This window comes from Neomonachus schauinslandi, chromosome 5 (genome assembly GCF_002201575.2).
Source record: "Neomonachus schauinslandi chromosome 5, ASM220157v2, whole genome shotgun sequence".
Classification (NCBI taxonomy): Eukaryota; Metazoa; Chordata; class Mammalia; order Carnivora; family Phocidae; genus Neomonachus; species Neomonachus schauinslandi.
This window is the reverse complement of record NC_058407.1, coordinates 58,009,615-58,029,789: the sequence shown is the minus strand read 5'-3', so window position 1 is coordinate 58,029,789 and position 20,175 is coordinate 58,009,615. Positions and strand designations below refer to the sequence as shown.

The window sequence follows — 20,175 nt, the reverse complement described above, 5'->3', positions numbered from 1 at the left end:
CCCCACCTCCAGCCTCTCCTCCCTTCTAGGTCCGGGGAGTAAGAAGGTGCTCGGGTGGGCAGACAGCGGTGGAAACAGTATTGAGTTTTCCTTTGGTTACATATTGAAGGCAAAGGTGAGCTGGACTTACAGTCAAAACGGATAGGGATGAGGAAGGAAGAGGGGCCATGCTGGGGTTGGAGAGGGAGGTAGGCCCTCCTCAGCCCCTCCACCCCAAGGAACACATGTCTAAGTGGGGTGGCAGTCCCTCAGTCTCATCTCTCCCACCCCCCACAGCACCAAACAGAAGGAGAAGCCCCCTCCCCCAGGGGCTGCTCCCCACCCCAACCTGGGCTGTACATTCAGTGGTTTTCAGCAGTCCTATGGCTCAGGGGGCCACAGCGGGGGAGGTGGCCCGTCAGTCTCAGTTGGACAGTGGCAGTGACCCGGGTCTGTTGGCCCATCCTGGGACCCACAGTTTGTGCCATTTGTTTTTCTGAAGGATAGTACACAACCCTACCAAAGCCACCGCCCAATCAGAAACGTCTCCCCAAAAATCAGAAACTAAAAACTGGCTCTTTTCAACTCGCCCTCTGATTCACAAGCCTGTTTCCCTGTCTCCTATGTAGCCCTCGCTCTGTCTCCTTTGCTGGGACCTGGGGCTGCTCCCAGGGTCCTCACGTAAAATAGGCCTTTTCTCAAAAGTGCTTATTACTTGAAGCAAGTGCTTTAGAGCTGCGGTGGGGAGAGGGGGAGGGAAGAGGGAGGGCGAAGGGAAGGAGGTGTTTCCTCCCCACCCTACCCCTTAAGATTGGGGGGCATTCTGCCTGTTTTATTTCTCCACACCCGTTTAAGTCAAAGAGGTTTTAAAAAAAAAAATCTTAACATTAAAATAAATATGCAGTGGCCATGAGAATGGTCAAAACACTTCAAAAAACACTAGGGGCTGGGGAGCCCGGGGTGGGGTGTGGGATTTCCTTTGGCATAAGGAGAGGAGGCTGCGCGTCCTCCACACCCCCTCACAGCCACACGAGGAGGGCCAAGGATCCCCCCGGCCTACCCCAGCACTGCTGACCATGTGCTGAAGGGGCAGCAGGGGAAGAGGCAGCCACCAGAAATCTCATCTAGCAAAACAATGGGGCTCCTGACAAATACTCAGGTTCTTCCTGTCATCGCCAAACATCGCCTGATAAAGGAGAACACGACTGATACCCCGAGAGTCTTCTCTGGAGGACCCACCGCTCTGCTCCCCCTGCCCCCATCACCTAATTCCCAGCACCAAAATGAGAGGGAGGGGGTGGAATGGGAAGATTTCAGGAGAGCGAGCTGAAGTTAGGGGCAAGCTTTGCAGAACCAGCAGGGTTGGGGGCGGGGGGCTGCAGCCCTTAAGAGAGGTCACATTGATTGTCGTATAGGGGAGGACAGGGCGTGAAGGGAGGTGGGCAAGAGGGGCGTCGCAAGGCCCTTTGGCTTTGAAAACAAACCTAAAAACTAAAAGCTGCACAATCCTTCTCACCAATAATGGTCATTTGGAAGCTTTGAAATGGTTTAGGAACTGAGGGTTGGGGGAAGCAAGACACAGACAGACGGGATAAAGAGAGACCATAACAAAAAAAATAAGGACTTGGACAAACACCCCAGGCTTCAGGGAACCAGCATGAGGTATGGTTAAGGGTATCTGGTAGGGAGGGAGGGGTCCCTGGGATGCCCCCCCCTCTCCCCTCAGCCCCTCCTTGGCGAAGGCGGCAAGACTTGCAGGGGACACAACTGAAAAGTGGGTGAGGTCGTGAACAAAGCAAGCGTGGGTGGGGGAAGGAGACTGAGGGCTCCCCCAGGGAGGCGGAACCCTGTACTGTGTAAACGAAGCCTGTCCAGTTCTCAGGGGACAATACTGATGGCAGCCAAACTGGGCAAGGATGCACTGTGGGGGTGGAGGGGGCATGACCTCTATTCAAGTTCTGTGTCTTGGCCCCTGGCTGAGGTATTGAGTGTGAGGAAGGGAACACTGGGCTATGGGAGTGGATCCAACTGTCCAGGAGGCTTAGCTGGGAGATGGATGGACAGGGCGTTGGAAGGGACCAGGGCCAAATTCAATGCTACATTTAGAGAGAAAACTGCCCCCTCCTCACTCTGGCCCAGTTTGGCTTTTGGGGATCTTCTCAGTGCAGCCCCTAGCTCAATCCCATCTCTCCCCGCGGCCGGGAGGACAGGGACCAAGCCTCAGCGTGTGTATTCATCGCTCTCTAGGTCAGAGCTTCATCCTCACACCGGAGGGGAAGCTGGGGTCCCGAGTAGCCACGGTCCCTAGTCTGCCCTGCCCCTCCCACCATCTTTGGCTTCAGATCAGGAGTGACTGGGGGCAGTGGGTACTCTTGGACATAACGGACAGTGGGGGCACAGAGGAACTATGGGTTTGGGGGGGCACAGGAGGAAGAACATGGTCCTTCCCTCCCCACACATGCAAACACATGCCTGAAACACACAGGACATACTGGGGCTGTGGTTTTGAAATGGGCAGGAAATTAATTTGTTTCTTCCCCTAAAGGATAAAATGCTTACTTAAAAATTCATGACAAGCCTCAAAGTTAAGGGAGAGGGGAGCCAGGGAGGGAATGGCCACAGGCTCTGCCCTCCCAAAAGAAGTTAAAAGAAAGAAGCAAGGTTAAAGTGCGTGGTTAGGGGGCCAGGCCGGGAGTGGAAGGGAGTCAGGGAGGAGGAGCAGGCTGTGGGGGCAGAACCAGCCCTTGATTTGCATATGAGGAGCCAGGGGAGAGTGCAGGATTGGGGCCCAGGTACAGTAGTTGCTGCTTCAAGTGTTCTGCATTTGAACTTTAGGGGTGACGGGGTACAGAAGTGGGGGAAAAGCTCCAGGCCCCAGTGCTAAATACCCTCCCCCCTCATCCACTAGCTGCCCCTGAAGGGGGAGGGGGACACCCCCAGAGTGCTCACACAGTACCAGAAATTAAGGCTTCTCACTGCTGCGGGGATGGAGGGGCCAGCCGAGCAGGGAGGCAGTGATGGGTATGGAAGAAGAGGAGGGATCTGCCTGGCAGTAGGGGCAGGGGCAGGGGGAGGGGGACACAGAGAGGAGAGGCAAAGGGAGGGGAGGGGTGGGGGGAGTTGGCAGCAGAAAGGGGGAACTGAGAGATGGGGTAAAAGAGAGGGTAGCCAGGCATTTAGCAATCATTTGGGGACACTTGGCAGAAGGGGTTGCCCTGGGGGTGCCAAGGGCCTGGGGTGCTCCCTGTCAGTCCCAGACCCCTGCCAGGCCAGGATGGTGTGGCAAAGGGGTGAGCAGCTGCTCCCCAGTGCTTCCCCCCCTCCGTCCCCCCCACCCAGTCGTGTTCTCCTTTAAAGTGCCCTAAATGTATAGACTTTTTCTAAATAAATAGAATAAGGTATCAAGCCACCGGCAGGGGGAGGGACACTGAAGGGGGGCTACTCCGAGTAGCAGCCGTCTAACCCGATGGCGCCGTGCCGCTCCTGGCTGTAGGGGCAGGAGGCCCCGTGGGGCAGGGCGCCACAGCCACCCACCGTCTTGGCCGCCGCAATGCCGCAGTTCTTGAGCAGGCTGAAGCTGAAAGGACTGACGGCGTCCTTGGGTGGGAAAGGCTTCATGGTGGAGAGGATCAAGGCCAGGCAGTCTGCCACATCTTTGTTGGGGGCGCAGGCCAGCGCTGGGGTGTGACCTGCAGGGCAGAGGGGGAGAACTGAGGCACGGGGTCCTGCATCCCCAGGTCCCCACCCACTTTCCCCCAGGCCCTGAGCTCTCATCTGAGGAGGGGAGCCGAGGCAGACAAGCACCCAGCGCCGTCAGAATCCAAGGTTGACGAGGGCCCGGCGGGGGGGTGGTGGTGGTGGTGGTGACAGGCAGACTGTCAGAGTGTGGGGTAAAGGGCAGAGCACAGGGGACACAAGGCTGGGAGGCTGAGGTGTGTGGGAGGTCTTCCTGAGGAGCCTGCTGGCTCCACCTAGTTCTGTCAGACTGCCCTCAGAGACTAGCGTATTGGTATTGAGTCCCTGCTCTGAAGAGTTCCCCTGGGAAAAAAAAAAACCCCAGTTTATAGCAAGGTTAAGAAGTCACCTCCTGAAGAATGTCCCTGACCCCAAACCCGGGAGAGGCGGGGGGCTCTGGACCCCACCCACCTTCTTCATCCACAGCCAGCACTGTGGCCCCACGACTCAGCAGGGCCTGCACCACAGAAGCTAGACCGTTCCGGGCAGCAATGTGGAGTGGCCTTGGAAGAAAGGAAAAAGGAGCGAGAAGTCAGCGGGGTCTGCTGCCCTTCCACACCCAGCCGGAGTAGCACGAGTGCTGAACAAATACTCTGAGTTCCAGAGAACCCCTGGAAGGCAGGTGGCTCTTTCCTCACCCACCTGCCTCCCCCAGCCAGGAGCCCCCATCCCCAGGCACTCACATCTGCAGCGCACTGTTGGTAGCATTGATAAGGCCAAGGTCTTGGGTTTCTGCCAGGATCATGAGGGCACATTTCTCATGGCCCTGAGGGAGAGGAACAGAGATGGAGTGGAAGCAGACAGGCTGCAGAGCGGGAGTTGGGGAAGGGGGTAGGGAGGACAAAGAGCTGCACAGGCTGGACAATGCCGATGGCCACTCCAGTCCACCCTCCAGCTGGGCAGCCACCCCCCCGCCCCCGTCAAGCCCTGCTCCTTATGCGGCCCTCGCCACCACCGATCCAGACCATACCTTGCTACAAGCCAAGTGGAGGGCAGTGTTCTTGTTCTCATCCAGCACAGTAAGGTCTGCCTTCCCTCGATACAGCAGAAATTCTGCAAGAGAGAGGGGGAGGAGGACTAACGCCTGCCGTCCAGGGCAGCAATCCTCACGGCTGCTGGCCCTCTCGCCTGCGTACACTTGGCAGGCCATCTGCAGAGGATGAGCTGTCCAAAGACATGCCTCCTGCTTCCTGAGCCCCGCCACAGGCAGGGCTGCCCCATCCTGCAGAGACCCAAGGGGAGAGGGCAGCCCCCCGCTCCCACGCACGGCCCCTACACACCCACAGCAGCGGTCTGGCCGTTCTCAGCCGCCGTCATGAGCGCGGTGCGGCCAGTGTGGTCCGTGGCGTTCACCTCGGCTTGATGCTGCAGCAGCATCCGGAGCCCAGATACATTGTCCGCGAAGGCAGCGGCGTGAAGAGGGGTCCTGGGGGGGGAGGGGCGGGGTGTCAGGGCAGAGTGAAAAGGGAAAGCTTGTTCGCCTGAGCAGAAAGAGGCCGGAGGCAATCGAGGCTTCTCCCTAGGCCTTCCACCACTCACCGTCCTTTGGCATCTCGGCTGTTCACAATCTTGGCACCCAGAGCTCCCAGCAGCATCTCTGTGGTGCTGTCCTGGTTATTAATTCTGGGGGAAGAGAAAGGGTCAGCAGGAAGGACAAGGGAAACGGAATGCCTGTCCTAAGCCCCAGTCACAGACAGACCCTCGGGCGGGGCTGAGGCTGAAGAAGGGACTTACACTGCACAGTGCAAAGGAGTGAAGGGGTTTCCCTCCAGGTATGAAAACGGGCTGTGTTCAAGTAACAACTCCAGACAATCTTCATGTCCTGAGCAGGAGAAAGGAAGAGCAGGGGCGGGGAGAGGGACAATGACCACCTCTGTCCGGTGCCATCTCCGGACACTCCACTTCCAGATCCGGCTTAACCCAGGTCCCTCCCTCACACCCACGGGGCCTCAGTCTCTGTTCTGCTCTGCCCTCCCCCACGCCGCACCCCCACTCCCGCGCCCACCAAGGCCCCAGGCCCGCACCAGTGTAGGAGGCCCAGTGCATGGGCGAGTATCCACTGTAATCCACGCCAGCATCCAGGGGGTCCGTGGAGAGGGCGGCCTGCAGCAGGGTCCGTAGCACGGCAGTGTGGCCGCAGGCTGAGGCCAGGTGAATGGGGGTGCGGCCCTTGAAGTCTCGGCACAGCACAAATGCGTCGTGGTCCAGCAGGGCGGCCAGGCAGTCCTCGCAGCCAGTCACTGCCTGTGGGTGACGCGATGGTGTGAGGGAGGGTGCAGGGCCACTCCCTGCCCAATGGCCAGTCGCCGGAGCTCCCCCCGGAATGAGAACCATTTCCAGGGCGCCCATCCTCATCTTTTCAATGACTCTGAGTGTTAGTAATCAGCATCTCCTGCCTCCATCCTCTCTATGCCAACAGACAACCAGAATGGCAAGAGCTGATTCTGGCACTGCGGAGTAGGGGACAAATGGCAGTGTTGGAGGACTAAGGGATCGAAGCATCCCCTGGGGATGAGGAGGAGACAGCTTGAGGCCAGGTGATGGTGGAGAAGGCCTGAGACAGTGGCATCATTAGCCAGTGGGCCAGGATAAGGGTCTGGGTATCCTGGAGCAGGGTCTGGGTAGTGAGCATGTGGCTGTATGAGATTACAAAGCAAGGGAATCAGGGAGATCTGCTACGGATGTCAAGTACTCATCCTGGAGCAAACACAGTACGGCCCAATAAGACCCTGGGCACAAAATACTGGCCCACCTGCTAGACAATCTGCTGTCCTACTGCTGATGGGTCCTGTGCTCCCATGTCCAGACCTGTCTGTGAGCAGCCCCACCCAGGAGGTCACTCACCCCACGGTGGAGGGCAGTGCGGCCCCGGAGGTCAGCAGCATCAGCTGTGGATCCTTTCTCTAGCAGCAGATGGACACAATCCACGTGGCCATTCATGATGGCCAGCATCAGTGGGGTTCTACAGAGGGGGCAGGAGAAAGGTGAGGGCCCGCAGGGATAGGAAAAGCTGCATCCTGCCCCTGGCCCACACTCACTGTCCATAGGCATCCATGACATCTGTGATGTCAGCTCGTTCCCCACTGTCGATCAGCAAGTGCAGGGAATCAGTGTGGCCAGAGGCAGCTAGGAGTAAAGGGTCTGTGTCAGGGTACGGTTAAGGGGAAGGGGGCAGCCAGGTCAAGCATAAAGGACTCAAGGGTGATGACGGGAAGACCTGGGGGGGGCAGGCCGAAGTCTTGGGAGATAGGAAGGCATGAATCAGGACGTGAAGTTTCCATTCTGCTCGCCCTGCTCCACTCCCAACCCTAACCCCATTCAGGAGGGATCTGGGACCAGTCTCCAAGGCCTGGTGTGGCAAGGGGAGGGAAGAGCGTGACGGGTGTACTAACCAGCAGCGTGCAGGGGCGTCCACTTGCGTTTGCGCTCCTTGATGAGTGCAGAGGCGCCGTGGGCCGTAAGCACCTCCACACACTCAGTAGAGCCTCGCTCAGTGGCCAGGAAGAGCGCGGTCCGGCCCTTGTGGTCCCTTACATCCAGATTCACCAGCGTCTCAGCCAGTGTCTTCAGGGCTTCACAGTGACCATTGTAGGCCTGGAGGCGGGGTGGGGGTGGGGGGGGCAGGAAACCAGTGAGTACAGCTTGGGACACTGCCCCCACTCTGCTCTTGGGCCCAATGGGGAAACTCCAGCGGCAGTCCTCCCCAGGAGTTCTCGGGCCCCTCAGGCTCTCAACCTGCACCATGCCCACCCCTCCCGAGACCACTGCCTGCTTGCCACATCCCCACAAGAAGGCAGAAGCCAGGACAGAGTCACAGTGCTCCCGCCTGCGTGTGGGCCTGGGGCAGGTAGGGACAAGGAAGGCAGGGGGAAAGGACTGAGGACTCACAGCTAAGTGCAAAGGGCTGACTGGAATGGTGCTCTCCACATCCTCCAGGCAGTTAAAGGACATTTCCAAGAGCTGCAATGGACAGGAAAGTAGGGGCTGAGGTTCTCAAACTCCTAAGATGTTATCCCCCATCCCTCCCCACAGTAATCCCCTAAGCTCCTGGAGCTAGAGACATCTGAGTCAATCACCCCTTGGTTTCAGAATCCACAAACACAAAGGTGCCTGCGTGCCCTGCCCCTGCTTCCTCTGCTCCAGGCCAGACCCCACACATACCAGTTCGAGGTTCTGTCTGTTGCCGTAGGCGGCTGCATAGTGCACGGCTGTGTAGCCCTGCCTGTCCCGCAGGGAGGGGTCTGCACCGTTATCCAGTAAGAACTCCAGACAGCTGGGGGACAGGGGCACACTGTGAGGCAGGGACAGGCCCAGCTGGGGAGGAGCCGGTTGTGGGAAGAGCAGAGGACAGGGGCAAGGGAGCCCCTCCAGGCCTCGCTGGCCAACACCCATCCTCTGCTCTACGGAGGCTACCTCCTGCCCATTCGACCCCGGCTCCAGACCTGCCACCTCCTTCACATCACCCCTGAACTACTCTGGCTTCAATGCCTTCCTTTATCCTTGGAATGCTCTCCTAGAGAACCTAGAGCACAATTATCAGTTATCAATCTGCTGATCAACATTTTCTGCCCACCTCTAGACACGCTGACATCCTGCCTTCTCCTTCCGACCCGTTTAAAGAAGTCCTACTCATCTCAAACTCGCTCCCAGCCTCCTCCCCTCTATGGGGCCTTCCCCAACCTTCCCTGAGGTGCCTCTTCCTCTGTACTCCCTTGGCACCCTTCTTAGTAGGGTCAGCTTAGAAGTACTAGCAGTAATAGTAATATTTAGCACTTACTACGTGTCAAGCATTGTTCTAAGCACTTCATGTGTATGAAACCATTCAGTCCACATTATGATCCTATGGTCCTATTCTTATTCCTACCATGGTTAAGCAAATTGAGGCACAGAGAGGTTGTTATGAAAGGTCACACAGTTGAGTTTCTTCGATTGTAATTATCCTTCTTTAAAAAAAAACAATCCTTTCATTTCGGAACACCTGTAGATTTACAGAAAGACTGTGAAAATAGTCTAGAGTTCCCATGTACTCTGCACCATTCTCTGTGTTGTTAACATCTTATGTTAGAACGCATAAGTGCCCTTTCATTTACATTTCCCAACAGATTATGAGTTTCAAAGGGCAGAAATTTGGGGTAATTCATCTTTTTTTTTTTTTTTAGAGAGGAAAGGGGGAGGAGCAGCGAGAAAGGAAGAGAGAGATTCTCAAGCAGGCTCCAAGCCCAGCACCGAGCTCGACGCAGGGCTCGATTTCATGACCCTGAGATCCTGACCTGAGCCCCGAATTCAACAGTCGGATGCTTAACTGACTGAGCCACCCAGGCGCCCCAAGGGTTAATTCATCTTTTATCCTCGGTACCTAGCCCAGTACTTAGTACCTAGTAAGTAAATCCTCACTTAATTCTTACGGAATGGAATAGATAATGGCTTGGAGCGTTTAGCTCTCCTGATCCTCTCAGGAAGACCATCCGTTCCCTGAGGAAGGAACCAGGTCTCATACTTCTGTTCTGACCATAGTACTCGGTCCAGGTCTAAGCTCACTCCAATCGCCCCGCCGGCGGGCCAGCTGCGAGCCGTGGCGGCGAGCGCCAGGGCCGGAGCAGACACCGCTGGGCAGGCACAGCCCGGGGCCCAGCCCGGCTACTCACAAGAAGGCCTCCTTCCTGCGGGACTCCTTCAGCGGCTCGTCCTCTTCAGCGTCGTGGCTGGAAGGTGAGTGGGCTTCCGCTCTGGAGCACAGACAGTGAGGTCGGGGGAGGCCCGGGGGAGTGAGTGGGGCGGAGAAGCAGAGCGGGGGGCTCTCACCTCCTGTAGGTGTCAGAGGCAGCGGCGTAGTGCAGCGGAGAGCAGCCTTTACAGTCGGCCTCGTTGACGCCCGCGCCCGCCGTCACCAGCGTGACCGCACACTGGTAGCTGCCGTTGGCGGCTGCGTAGTGCAGGGCCGTCCTGCGGCGAAGGCAAGGAGGGTGGGCGGAAGAGCCGGGGCCCCCGAAGCTGCTCTGTAATACTGTCCCTGCTTAGTCCCCGCCACCGTCCGTCTGTCTTTCCCGGCATCCCCCACGCCTACCCCTGCGTACCGACCCACCTTCCAAACTTGTCTCTCCTCCTCAAGTCAGCTCCACTGCTCAACAGCAAATTAAGACATTCAACGTTCCTAAAAGGAAAGAGGATGAGGGTTAAGAGAGCGAGAGCCTCAAGGAGAAGCCACAGGCACAGGGAGGGGCAGAGGAAGGACGGCGCCGGACAGCCCTTTCTGCCGTGACAGGGGGAGACATCTGGGCAGCAGAGAAGGGCCCACACCCTTGGCCAGATCTCTTCTCAGCGCCTGGGAGGGAGAGAACTTACCCTCCAGAAGCAGCAGCATGAAGACAGGTGCGGCCAAGGTTGTCAGGCGTATTGATGTCAAACCCAGCTGAAAGCACGTGCTCATTGCTGAGTGAAGATACAATGCTGTACAGCTGACCTGCGGGGCCAGAACAGCCACGGATCCCATCTGAGGGCCCTGAGCAGAGTGGGGCGAGGCCCTGACCCGCCTGCACACCTGCCCAACCCCCCAACCGGTCAGCACATACCTGAGGAAAGAAGCTTACGACAACAGTCAGAGAATCCAAAGAGAACAGCTAAGTGCAGAGGGAACATGTCGTGAATGCCGCGCCTGGGGAGAAGTTGAGGCACTCAGTCCTTAGGTCCAGGAGAGACCAGTTATAGACCTCTTTTCTGTGGGCCCCCCACCAGCCCAGGAGACAGCGAGGTTTGGCAAGCTTCCTTTCGGCGAGCTTCTTTGTGCCTCCACGTTTGACGTGAGCAGCCTGTACAGACCCGAGGGGCCCCGACTCACCGGGCGGTATCCGCGCCATTGGTCATGAGGGTGCTGATGAGCAGCTCGTGTCCGTAGCGAGCAGCCACGTGCAGTGGCGTGTTCCCAAATTTGTCGGCACAATCAATCTCGCTGCCTGAGAGGGGAGGCACACGAACTCAGGCCAACCTTAGGCTCCAGACCACTCACACTAGCTAGCTACCGGGGGAGTGCTTGTTACGTGCCATGCCCCAGGCTAAGCTTTCCACGGGTGTTATCTTGTTTCTAAGTCTTAGGGGACGGGCCAGGCAGACCAGGGCCATTTCCACAGGTGCCTTGCTCAGAGCTCCAGGTGCCCATCCTCACTGGAAGGTGGTGTGGGAGGTGGAATCAGGACACAAAGGGGCTTCTAGGGATGAGTTCTCTGGGCGAGAGGAGAGCACAAAGTCTCCCGAGTCCATACCATTCTGGATGAGGATCTGGGAGCGGGTGAAACGACCATGGATGGCAGCCATGTGCAGAGGACTTTTCCCTTCCTTGCTCTGTGAAAATACGGCAATTTTTTTTTTTTTTTCCCAGTGCAAGGCACTGAGAAGGCCCTGTTCCCCCTTCGAAAGGACACATCTCTGAGGACAGACTGGTCTTGGGGACATCTGCTCAGCCCACACTCTCCTGGGTCCCTGGCAAGGTCTGATCAACCCAGAAAGCAAATGGACAATTCCCCAGAGTTATCCAGAGGGGAAGATATGGTCAGGAACCCCAAAGCCAGGTTTCTCTCCCAGGACTCCCAGAGCCAGGCTGCGGCCTCATCCCTTCAGGCACCTGGTAGTTGACATCAGCCCCGTTATTGACCAACAGCTCCAAGCAGAGAGCGCCATTGGTGGAGACTGCAGCCACATGCAGTGGCGTGAAGCCCTTGTCATTCGGCTGGTTGACATTGGCTCCTGCATTCACCAGCTCAATAGCCACAGCATCCTGGCCCAGGTAGCAGGCGATGTGCAAAGCTGTGTTTCCAAAAGCGTTGGGCTCATCGATCTGGATTTCCAGGGGTGCAGGTAAGGGCATAGGGAGGTATCAGTTTAAATAAAATGGAAGCCGGCACAGATAGGCTAGAGACTCCCAGAATTCCAACAACCGCCCGAGACACCCCAGGTTCCTGACTCAACAGTCTGAGCCTATTCCTTATAGCAAGCATTATTCACCACGTCTCACTGTACCCTGCCGACCTCCCCAAACCACTCCAACCATCCCAGCATGCTTCTGTCTCCACACACAGACTCTGACCTCCACCTCCCTGCCCGTAGTGCCCGGCCCCCTGACCTCAGCCCCCATCCGGAGCAGGTACTTCACCACTTCAATCTGGCCACTGGCAGCAGCTGTGTGGAGTAGCCCATAGCCCTTGCGGTCCTTGCAGCCGAGGTCAGCGCCCCGTGCCACCAGCAGTTTCAGGACCTCCAAATGCCCTAGGAAGAGCGAGAAGGCTCTCAAGGGGGTGGAAGGTGAACTGAGACCCCAAGCGCCTCTCTCCAAAGGCTGCAACCCCCATCCGTGCCTTAGAAGTCCTAACTGTCAAATTCTTCCTCTTTCCACGAACCCTTTCTCACCTAGAAAAGCTGCCCAGTGCAGAGGCTGCCGCTCCTTTTTGTCACAGACATTCAGGCTGGCTCCCTTGTTCAGGAGCAGATTCACCGTCTGTATCAGGAGATGAAAGACACCTGTTCAGAGCCAGGTTCATGCTTTCAATGTACCTAAGGGCAGAAGCCTCAGTTCCTGAAAAGGCTGAGGCAGCCACATGGCTTTGTTCTTGAACAGAACAATCGGGAGAACTAGAGGGAACAGAGGAAGCAGATAGTAAGAAGGAGATCCCATATAGATTTGGAAGTTTGAAGGAAACTCAAGGGAGTCTCTTCATATGATCTGGTGGTTCTTAAATTCTTTTGAAAAATCTTCTAACACATTTTGAAAAACATGGACACTCGCTCCAGAAAAAGGCATGTACACAAACATTTTCCAGGCAACTTCAGACAGTTTACCTTGGACTTCCAAAGTCCAAGTCAAGAATTTCAATCTAACCCAACCATTCCTTTGGTGCTTGAGCCCAAGTGTCTATACAGTCATCCAGGCCGCTGCTCCCCAGACCTGAGGGCCCAGAAGCAGAGGAAGGTGAGTGGGGTGGGTTGGGGTGGGAAGGGAAGGAAGGGACAGGACTGGGCTGGGTATGGGCTGGAGCAGTCCTCACCTCTAGATGCCCACTGTGCACTGCATGGTGCAGGGCACTGCGCCCACTCCTGTCAGCCACGTTGAGGCTACTCAACAGGGGTGCCAGAGCCTCAGCACACTTGGTGGCCCGGTTGGCGGCAGCCACGTGCAGCGGGGTCTGCCACAGCTTGTCCCGGGCATTCACATCTGCTGAATGTGCCAGCAGCAGTCCCAGCACCTTCTGTTACGGAGCAGGGGACAGGAGAGAAGACAGAGGGGAAGTAGGAGGTAAAACAAACAGTGGAGGGAAGAACCGGTCAGCATGGCACATGTAGCCCCATCCCCCCAAGCCCCCAGCACAGAGTCTCTTCTCATTTTTCCAACATACGTAGCCTCTCAACGCCTCTCAATGCCTACTTCCCATCTTCTGGATCTTCTGAGAGTTTAAAATCTTCCCTACGTTGCTGAGGAAAGCATGGTCCCTTCCTCTTCCTCAAGCCACTCGGTATCACTCCCCAACCCCGACCCTGAAATCTTCACCCACACATACAGCTCCAACCAAGCAAATCCACATATATAGAGGATCCCAATCCCTCGCTACTTTTCACTAGGAAAAATACACACTCCTGCTACCCTTAATACTCTCCTTCAGTCCTTCCATAGGCACCAAAATCATTTCCATTACTTCAGTAAGCAAACAGATGCTGGTTCCTCTCTAAAACTCAGGCTAAAAGGTCCATCCTAATCACAACCCACCCCATTCCCATTGGCCTTAGTCCCTCCCCCTGGTGGTTGGAGCCAGGGAACTGACGGTGGAACCAAGAGAGAGGTCTCCTTCCCCGCCTTCCCCCACTCCCCCAGGGTTGATGAACCCAATTGATGAGGCATGTTTGACCTCTGTGTGTCAACTTTCATGCTGCTTGAGGGTCAGGGACGCAACAGATCACTACCCTCAATCCCTCCATCACAAAGTAAGAAATCTCAGTGCCCAGAGGGGGATCAGACTCCAAGGTGGCCCCCCAGGGACGGATGAGTCACTCAGGCCTGGCAGCAGGGCCCCCTGCAGTCTGCCAGCCCAGTGTTAAGCTCTCCCCTGACGTCACATCAGCTGGCAACACTCAGCCCCCCTTACCAGCCAGTTCCAGGGGTAGGAGGGAGGGGCCAAGGTCTAGTCTCCTGACCTAGGGGTAGACCAGCTTGTAAGCAGACAGCTGAGGCTCTCCCATCCTTAACTTCCACCTTTAACCAACTCATCCTCTTTGAAAGGGTGAAAGGACAGAAGAGGCCGATACCTCATTTCGGGAAGCAGCAGCGCGATGAAGAGGGGTCAGCCACAGTGTGTCCTTAGCATTGACATTAGCACCTGTGGGGATATAATTTCCTCTTTTGGTGGGAGGTGGACAGCAAGTGGGGAAGGAAGCCAGTAATCAGGCCAAGGAATACAGATAGAGATGAAGGCTCTCCCGGACCAAGTACCAGAGAACAATTCTTGGATATGAAAAAAAAAAAAAAGAAAAAAGGCTCTTCCCTCAGGTCCCCTCCTAGGTGCCACACCTTCCAGCTCCCTACTTTCACCTGACATCAGTAGCAACTGGAGGATGGGGACATCGCCTACGTAGGCAGCAGCATGCAATGGGGTCCGCCTCTCTTGGTCCTGGGGAAGGCAGAAAAGGGCAGCAGTTGTGGTGGAGGGTGAACTATCAAGGACCCCAGCCCAAGTCTTAGAGCTCCAGGCCTTTCCCCACCTCTTCCCATAGGTTCTGCAGCCTCCTAAATCCCTATCCTAGGTCAAAACAAGCACCTAGGGAGGGTGGAGTCAGGGAGTCAGGGGGTCAGGGCCAAGGGGCTGTGAGGCAGTCTCCTTCTTCCAGGAGGGGTGGGGGCGCTGCAGACACTGATGGTTCAGAAGAGAACACCGTTTCTGGGCATCCTCAGCTCCACTGGTCTATGCTTCAAGCCTGACCTGCTCTGCATCTCCAAATGTAGAGCAGGAGCCCATCCCTGGGCAGAAAGAGCTGCGGCCTCATCCGAGCCAAGGAGCCACGGAGCCGCCCCACTGGTTGGGAGGGGTCCAGAACACCAGGGCCCAGATTACTGGCTCCCCATCCTCCCTGATCCCAACTCACCAGTACATTGATGTTCTCCTTCTGCGAGAGGAGGGAACGCACTTCCTCCACATCTCGGCTAAAGATGGCCTGGACCAGGGGCGGCTGCAGGAAGAACCGGCGTTCAGAGAGCGGGCCGGAGCGGAACCAGGGGTGGGGGCGAAGGGGGGGACACCCGGTTTGATGAGGGGCGTCGCTGGAGGAGCTCCGCTCTGGGGTCCTGGCTGCAGGGGACTCCCGCGGCACGTTGGCCGGTCGCCAGGCCCCCAAGGACACCGGCTCGGTTGAGGGGAGCACGGCGTGGGGCGGAGCGGGAGCCGCGGGAGCCCCGGGCTCGGGCCCAGCCTAGGCCTCACATCCCCGGGCTCGCGTGGCGGCGGCGCCGGACCCTGGAAGGAGGAAGCGGGCAAGGACAGGAGGGCTGACCTGGTCCGTGATGCTGAGGATCCCCATGGCCCGGCCCGGGCTCCGTCCGCATCGAGCTCCCGGCGGCGGCGGCGGCGGCTCCACCGGGGACACGGGGCGGCCCAGGCGGCGGCTGCGGCGGCGGCTGCGGGGAGAGCGCGGCCCCGCCTACCGGGGGGCGGGCGAGCGGGAGCCCGCAGCGCTCCCTGGCGGCCGTCCTGGGCCGGGCCGCGGGGCGCTTGCCGCGCAGACTGGCCCGGGCCTGGCGCCCTCCGCCCCGCCCTGGCGCCCGGAACGGCCCCGGCGCCCTCGACCTCGCGCGCTGGTTCCCCGGCTCCCCGAGCCGGCCGCGCTGTGCTCTCCGCTCCAGTCTGGAGGCTCGGGGGGTTTTCTCACAAGACGCAAGCGGCAACTCGGGCCTTGGCCCCGCGGCGCCTCCCACCACCCAGCCCACCACAATGCCTCCGCCGGAGCTGACTCCTCCCGTCTGCGATTACATACCCCCAAATCCGCCTCAGACTTGGGGAAACAGGGGCGTGGAGATCTGGGGGCTGCATATGGCAATAGCGCCAGAGAGAAGGAAGACGCGTATCTCCACTGGCGGTGACATGAGTTGGGTAGGAAGGAAATAGCGAAAGTGCTCAAACTGCTGAGAGAAATCCCGAAAAGGACTCCCCAGCGGCAGAAAATCCCCACAAAGAGGCTGGGACAGCTGGCAGCTGAGGAAGGCCTCCAAGGCCAGCACGAGGGGCCCTTCCCGAATTCCTAATTACTCCATTGCCGGGTTAAGGCGGTAGGGTGGCTACACTTTAAGAGGCTCAATGGCTTCTCCCCAGAAAAGGGTGGGGTGCTTTCCCTCCTCCATTGGCGAGGCCGGAGAGCAGCCAATCAGGCAAGATCTGGATGGAGGTCATCCCAGCCCAGAAAAGGAAAAGAGGGAAGAAAACTGGATATTGAAAACTTGGTGCAATTTATAAAAGGTGATTCAGGGTCCTGTTAGAGCTCAGCCACTCAGTATGAGTGTTCTAAGAGGGAACACATTTAGAAGAAGTGTAGCAAGTTGGCCCCCTGTCAAGGCACAGATATAATGAAAGCTCTCCTTTGCTCTCTAACAATCTATGCCCTTCATTGCCTTTGGTATCTTGATTCCCACCAGAATAGATACACAAGACACATACCTGTGCTTTTTCCTGGGGAGAGAAACTGGGAACCAGGGAATGAGGAATGAGAGGGAAAAATACCTATCACTACATACCTTCAATAATTTTTTTTTAAAGGATTTTATTTATTTATTTGACAGAGAGAGACACAGTGAGAGAGGGAACACAAGCAGGGGGGAGTGGGAGAGGGAGAAGCAGGCTTCCCGCTGAGCAGGGAGCCCAATGTGGGGCTTGATCCCAGGACCCTGGGACCATGACCTGAGCCGAAGGCAGTTGCTTAACAACTGAGCCACCCAGGCACCCACCTTTAATAATTTCTTAACTTTTACCATATTGAAAATAAAATTTACAATATTACTTAAAATTTAACCTCTCGCAAGGAGTCTTACCCTGGTTAACGGGTTCTTTCCCTTTTGTTAGGCTTCCTTAACACTTACAAATTAGTTTACACTGTAGCAGTCAGTTTTATTCTTATTTATTTGTTTTATTTATTTATTTGACAGAGAGAGGCAGCAAAAGAGGGAACACAAGCAGGGGCGAGGGAAGAGGGAGAAGCAGGCCTCCCGCGGAGCAGGGAGCCTGATGCAGATGCGGGGCTCCATCCCAGGACCCCGGGACCATGACCTGAGCCCAAAGCAGACGCTGAACGACTGAGCCACCCAGGGGCCCCTGTAGCAGTCAGTTTTAAATTGCACACCTTTGCAGCTTGTTTCACCTTCCATCTTTGACATACAAGTGTCCAACATTTCAGAATAGATTTTAAACTCCTCCTTTGCCAATCTTCCAACACAGGGCTGTACATTGCTTTGGTTTTGTTTGTTTTCCTATGACAAAAGGATTTTGAGCCCTCCTACGGTAAAGGTATACATTATTCTTTGTAGCTCTCACAGAGCAGGAAGAGGCACTTAACATTTGAGGAGGAGGAGGAGGAAGATGAGGCTGAAGAAGTAGAAACTGAAGGTAGCTGGGGAGCAGATGGGTATGGGTTTTGGGACATGTTGACTTGACTATTGGACCTTCCAGGAAGGGCTGAGCTAGGATATGGCCCAGAGGATGGGGAGGAGGGGACTACATGGCCTTCACTGCCTGAAATAGCTCTTGGTAACCTGAGGAATTGGAGTCAGGGGTTGAGCTGGGGTCACGTGCCTGGTTCTGGCGTGGGAATAGAGGTGAACAAGCAAAGGTTGCCAGCCGGGTTCTCTGGGCAGCTGGAAGAAGGAGGAAGGGCTAAAGAGTTATTTTTAATATTATTCAGAGCACAGAAAGAGGATCTCCCAGTAGGGAAAAAAAGGGATATGATGCAGGTAACACAGATACTTCCAAGGTTCAGGGAGATGCACAGGGTTGGGCGGGGTGGGGGAGTATTTAGTGGTCGCAAAGCCCTTCTATGAAGACAGTCCTGTGAGTCAACTACTGAATTCACATTTGGGTAACTCTACGCAGATAACCTGCCTATTTTTAAGCCTCAGTTTTCATTCTTTTAACAAATGCTGATTGAGGACTCAACCATTATAGAATGCATAGTACAGCACTATACTAACTGGTTTGGAAGTAGCAACTTAGAAGTAATAGTTATGTCTATTTTTATGGAACTTAGAAGAACATACATATACATATGAAACAACTAGAGAATATAGGATACATACTATTTTACATGGCATTATGTGTTTGGGATAATGTTCAGGGATGGGTTCAGTCAAGAGAGGGTCTTCCTCAAGTAGATGTGTTTTGAGTTAGTACCTGAAGGAAGTTATTGATGTAGAATGACGGGGAAATGGCAGGAAATTGGTTGTTCAAGTACGAGGAATGAACTAGGAAAAGTTTAAATGGCAGTAATTAGCTAATCTAATTAGTAAGGGGACAACAAGCAAATTGGCTTGGCAGGCCTATTGTACCTTGGGGATTCTGCAGCAGTTAACTCGGTTAAGGCATAGTGTTAATGAGGTCACAGTTCAGTCATGTATTCTGGTTAATTTCTGTCTTTTATCCAGCCAGATCCTTTCTCCTCACTCTAAGCAGCTATCTCACACTGTAAGCCCTTAGTCAGAGGGAGTGGGTCTGGACAAGAAAGCAGAGTTGGAAAGAGTAAATCTGTCCCTCCAGGTCACATGCCCATCTCAGAGTGGCTCCAGATTACCATCTTTGAACTGGAAAGCGATACTGTATCCTGGTGGTGGGGATAGGGGTGCTGAGGGAAAAAGGAGAAATGTTAGGAGAGAAAAAGAGGTAAGATCATTCCCCAATCTGGGGCTTCATGTATATATAATATAAATATAAAATAAGGATTAAAATGCCTTCTTTTAAAAATTTTTTTAAAAGATTTTATTTATTTATTTATTTTAGTCAGAGAGAGAACGCAAGCACAAGCAGGGGGGGAGCAGCAGGCAGAGGGAGGAGCAGGCTCCCCGCCGAGCAAGGAGCCTGATGTGGGACTGGATCCCAGGAGGCTGGGATCAGGACCCGAGCGGAAGAAAGATGCTTAACCAACTGAGCCACCCAGGCATTCCCCAAAAATGCCGTCCTTAAAAACGTTGAATGTAAGGCAGAGTTCAAGGGAGGGCTCTTGCTCTTTGACATTCAAATAAAATAGGCTCAAAATTTAAAGCAATCCAGGGGCACCTGACTGGCTCAGTCGGTAGAGAATCTCAAGGCTGTGAATTTGAGCCCCACGTCGAGTGTAGAGATTACTTTAAAAAATAAAATCTTTTTTTTTAAGATTTTATTTTTTTTTTTTTAAAGATTTCATTTATTTATTTGACAGAGAGAGGCAGCGAGAGAGGGAACACAAGTAGGGAGAGTGGGAGAGGGAGAAGCAGGCTCCCCGCTGAGCAGGGAGCCCGATGCAGGGCTCGATTCCAGGACCCTGGGATCATGACCTGAGCCAAAGGCAGCCGCTTAACTGACTGAGCCAGCCAGGCGCCCCAAGATTTTATTTATTTATTTGTCAGAGAGAGAGAGAGTGCAAGCAGGGGCAACGACAGGCAGAGAGAGAAGCAGGCTCCCCGCTGAGCAAGGAGACTGATGCGGGACTGGATCCCAGGACCCGAAGGCAGAGCTTAACCGACTGAGCCATCCAGGCATCCCTAAAAAATAAAATCTTAAAAAAAAAATTAAATCGGCATTTTATTTGAATGTGAAGCTCCCTGTGGTGGGGGAGTCTGCTTCTCCCTCTCCCTCGTCTCCTCCCCCCCCACTCATGCTCTCATTCTCTCTCTCTCAAATAAATAAATAAAATCTTTAAAAATTAAATCAATCCATATCCAGTGGAAATCCCCCCAAAAATGCCAATCTCAAGGAGGAGTGGGGAGATGGAGGATTTCTGTTTCCAGGGCCCCGTTTCAAGGGAAGCTGTTTCTCTTCCAAACCAATTAGACCCCAAAGGCGACACAGTCTTGAATTACTTTACCCTCCTTCCCCCTTCCACACTTACTCAGACAAAACTTTCCTGAGTGTGGAAATGAGACCACAGATTTAGAACAAAAGCAGAGGAAGGGCTCACACTATAATAGCATAAACATCTCTCAATGCAACAGCAGGCGCCACCATTTTGTTTTGTTTTTTTTAAGATTTTATTTGTTTAGGGATGCCTAGGTGGCTCAGTTGTTAAGTATCTGCCTTGGGCTCAGGTCATGATCCCAGGGTCCTGGAATGGAGTCCAAGAATGGAGGCTTAGCAGGGAGCCACTTCTCCCTCTGCCTCTGCCTCTTTGTCTCTCATGAATAAAATAAAAATAAAATCTTTAAAAAAATTGTTTTTCTTTATTTGAGAGACAGAAAGAGAGCACACACGCCGGGGGGGG

The 20,175-nt window shown here is 55.1% G+C and overlaps 1 protein-coding gene across 1 annotated transcript; it reads right to left on the bottom strand.

Moving 5' to 3' along the window:
* Positions 1-5: 5 nt before the first annotated feature.
* On the bottom strand, positions 6-15,344 carry ANKRD52 (ankyrin repeat domain 52). The gene is made up of 28 exons (XM_021687180.2): positions 15,238-15,344; positions 14,833-14,916; positions 14,282-14,360; positions 13,999-14,069; positions 12,747-12,947; positions 12,112-12,199; positions 11,828-11,970; positions 11,330-11,542; positions 10,971-11,049; positions 10,550-10,664; positions 10,284-10,366; positions 10,057-10,174; positions 9,797-9,865; positions 9,517-9,657; positions 9,360-9,440; positions 7,876-7,987; positions 7,603-7,674; positions 7,107-7,308; positions 6,753-6,840; positions 6,559-6,676; positions 5,739-5,958; positions 5,449-5,536; positions 5,254-5,337; positions 4,995-5,140; positions 4,685-4,767; positions 4,398-4,480; positions 4,126-4,217; positions 6-3,668 (listed from the first exon to the last, which is right to left on the bottom strand). Exons 1-28 carry the CDS (start codon positions 15,262-15,264, stop codon positions 3,418-3,420), a joined length of 3,231 nt encoding a protein of 1,076 aa, XP_021542855.1. The 5' UTR covers positions 15,265-15,344; the 3' UTR covers positions 6-3,417.
* Between the last annotated feature and the right edge of the window lie 4,831 nt (positions 15,345-20,175).

Excerpts from the sequence above, each read along its gene's own strand:
- ANKRD52 (XM_021687180.2), bottom strand. The coding sequence starts at position 15,264 with ATGGGGATCCTCAGCATCACGGACCAG. Across the intron at positions 11,543-11,827 it reads TGCTCCGGATGGGGGCTGAG|ATCGATGAGCCCAACGCTTT; the intron begins GTCAGGGGGCCG and ends CTGGAAATCCAG. Across the intron at positions 9,441-9,516 it reads GCCTCTGACACCTACAGGAG|AGCGGAAGCCCACTCACCTT; the intron begins GTGAGAGCCCCC and ends TCTGTGCTCCAG.